Source organism: Solanum pennellii, chromosome 7 (assembly GCF_001406875.1).
Source record: "Solanum pennellii chromosome 7, SPENNV200".
Classification (NCBI taxonomy): Eukaryota; Viridiplantae; Streptophyta; class Magnoliopsida; order Solanales; family Solanaceae; genus Solanum; species Solanum pennellii.
In genome coordinates this window covers 10,853,422-10,855,613 of record NC_028643.1, presented here as the reverse complement: position 1 = coordinate 10,855,613, position 2,192 = coordinate 10,853,422, and the positions used below count along the sequence as shown (strand labels likewise).

The following is a 2,192-nucleotide window of genomic DNA, read 5'->3' as shown; positions in this document are numbered from 1 at the left end:
GGTAACAAGACCTTAAATCAATCTTAGAAAAAATCGATGCACATTGCAATTGGTCAAAAACGTTTTCTATACGAGGCATAGGATAATTCTCTCGAATGGTAACCCTATTCAAATGTCGATAATCTATATACATCCTCTCTTGCTAGTGATGGTGTTACCACTTCTGTTGCTCTAGCTTGAACCATAGTGAAGGAGGAAAGATACCAATTTGTATCACCCAAAATACAAATTGGATTCAAGTCATAGCATAAATCAGTAGAAAGACATGAGTTTTTCAAAAGTCGTATAGCCTCTCGAAGAAAAGTACAGACATCATCGTGCCACTTTGCAAGACACTACCAGAATCATTTTGTTACAATGAGATCAACGAACTAGGCTTTGATACCAACTTTGTCAAGTGGAGGATTATATTTCTAGGTTGTTGGCAGAATCTCGTGTCTCGTGCTATTCTATTCATCCGGGTGTGACCAAGATGTATAGAGATCTTAAGAAACTCTATTGGTGCCCAAGTTTGAAGAGAGATGTCACAGAATTCATGGCAAAGTGTCAGAACTGTCAACATGTAAAGTATGAGTATCAAAGGCATGTCGGTTTACTCAAAAAAATTCTATTATGGAATGGAAGTGGGAAAAAAATCCATAGATTTTGTGGGTTGTCTCCCCAATACCTTAGGGAAGTTTGATTCTATTTAGTTTGTGGTTTATAGTTTGACTTAATCAGCCCACTTCATTCCAGTAAGGATTGATTACAACGCTGAAAAATTGGCTAAGATTTATGTAAAAGAGATAGTAAGGTTGTATGGTGTACCCCTTTCCCTTATCTCATATCATGGTACCCTTTTAACTTCCAAGTTGTGGAGGAAGTTACATGATGCATTGGGTAATAAACTCACTTTTATTACAACCTTTCATCCCCAGACAGATGGAATGTCGGAAAGGACCATTCAAAGAGTGTTGGAAGACATGTTGAGGGCTTGTGTGATTGACTTTGGATGACATTGGAATAAGTTATTACCATTATGTGAGTTATCCTACAATAATAGTTATCACTCGAGTATTGATATGACACCATTTGAGGTGTTACATGGGAGGGGTAGACTTAGTGAAGGATACTCCAAATAAGGTGAGGTGAATTCAAGCTAAACATCTAGCCACACAGAGTAGGCAAAAGGAGTATGCAGATCACAAGGTAAGAGATATGGAATTTCAGACGGGCGAGAATGTTCGTCTCAAAGTATCACCAATGAAAGGGGTGAGGAGTATTGGTAAGATGCGTCAGTTGATTCTGAGCTTTATTGGTCCCTTCGAGATTCTTGAATGCATAGGATCTATGACATATAGATTGGAGCTACCCCCTAATTTTTCGTGTTTAGATCTTGTGTTCCATGTGTCTATGTTGAAGAGGTATCACAACAATGGTGACTATATCATTAAGTGGGATTTAATCGTGTTAGATAAAGACCTCCACTATGAAGAGGAACCAAATGATATTCTTGATCGTGATGTTTGCGAGTTAAGGACCAAAGTAATTAAGCCTGTGAAGGCCCAATGGAAGCATCGTTCAGTGGAGGAAGCTACTTGGGAGACGGAGAGGGACATGCGAGACAAGTACCCGCAATTATTTACTGATTAAGGTACTACTTTTCCCCTTCCTTAGATTACTTTTCCTAAGTTTGGTAACTCGGGGACGAGTGATGGATAAATTTATATCTATTGTAACAATCGGGTTTCGTCGTCATAGAAATGGCGACGAGGAAAAATCGAGGACAAAAAATACTTTTTCGTAATACTATGATTTTCCCAACCTTTTTCCAGATTTGGAGGAATTTGGAGTCATAAAGGTGTAGGGAAATATGGTAGAAAATGGGTGGAGTAAATATAATTTGAATTCCATAATTGTGCAGATAACTCGTTAAGGAATCAACACGACTCTATGGAATTGAAATAGGATAAATAGATCTCGGTGTATCGATCATAGCATTAACGGTAATTTCTCCGTTTGGTGGTTGAGAGTGTGCTGTAAAAAAGGAGAATTGGACTTATCTAAAAGAGGTTCTGTCTCGAATCCTATCGTTGCAATGGGATTGTTGTCGCTACAGTAGGATAGGTTCCGCTTTAGCGGGAGTAATGAAGATTGGAAACCATAGATTTTGGGCTTTTCTCAATGGAGCTCGTTGTTTCAAATGTTGCTGC

At 38.5% G+C, this 2,192-nt stretch overlaps 1 protein-coding gene across 1 annotated transcript; it reads left to right on the top strand.

Annotated features, from left to right (window-relative positions):
* Positions 1-1,197: 1,197 nt before the first annotated feature.
* LOC107024835 lies at positions 1,198-1,632 on the top strand. The gene has a single exon (XM_015225782.1). The coding sequence runs from the start codon at positions 1,198-1,200 to the stop codon at positions 1,630-1,632; it is 435 nt and encodes a 144-aa protein (XP_015081268.1).
* Positions 1,633-2,192: the final 560 nt, after the last annotated feature.

Coding starts and splice junctions, on each gene's coding strand:
- LOC107024835 (XM_015225782.1), top strand. CDS start 1,198: ATGGAATTTCAGACGGGCGAGAATGTTCGTCTCAAAGTATCACCAATG.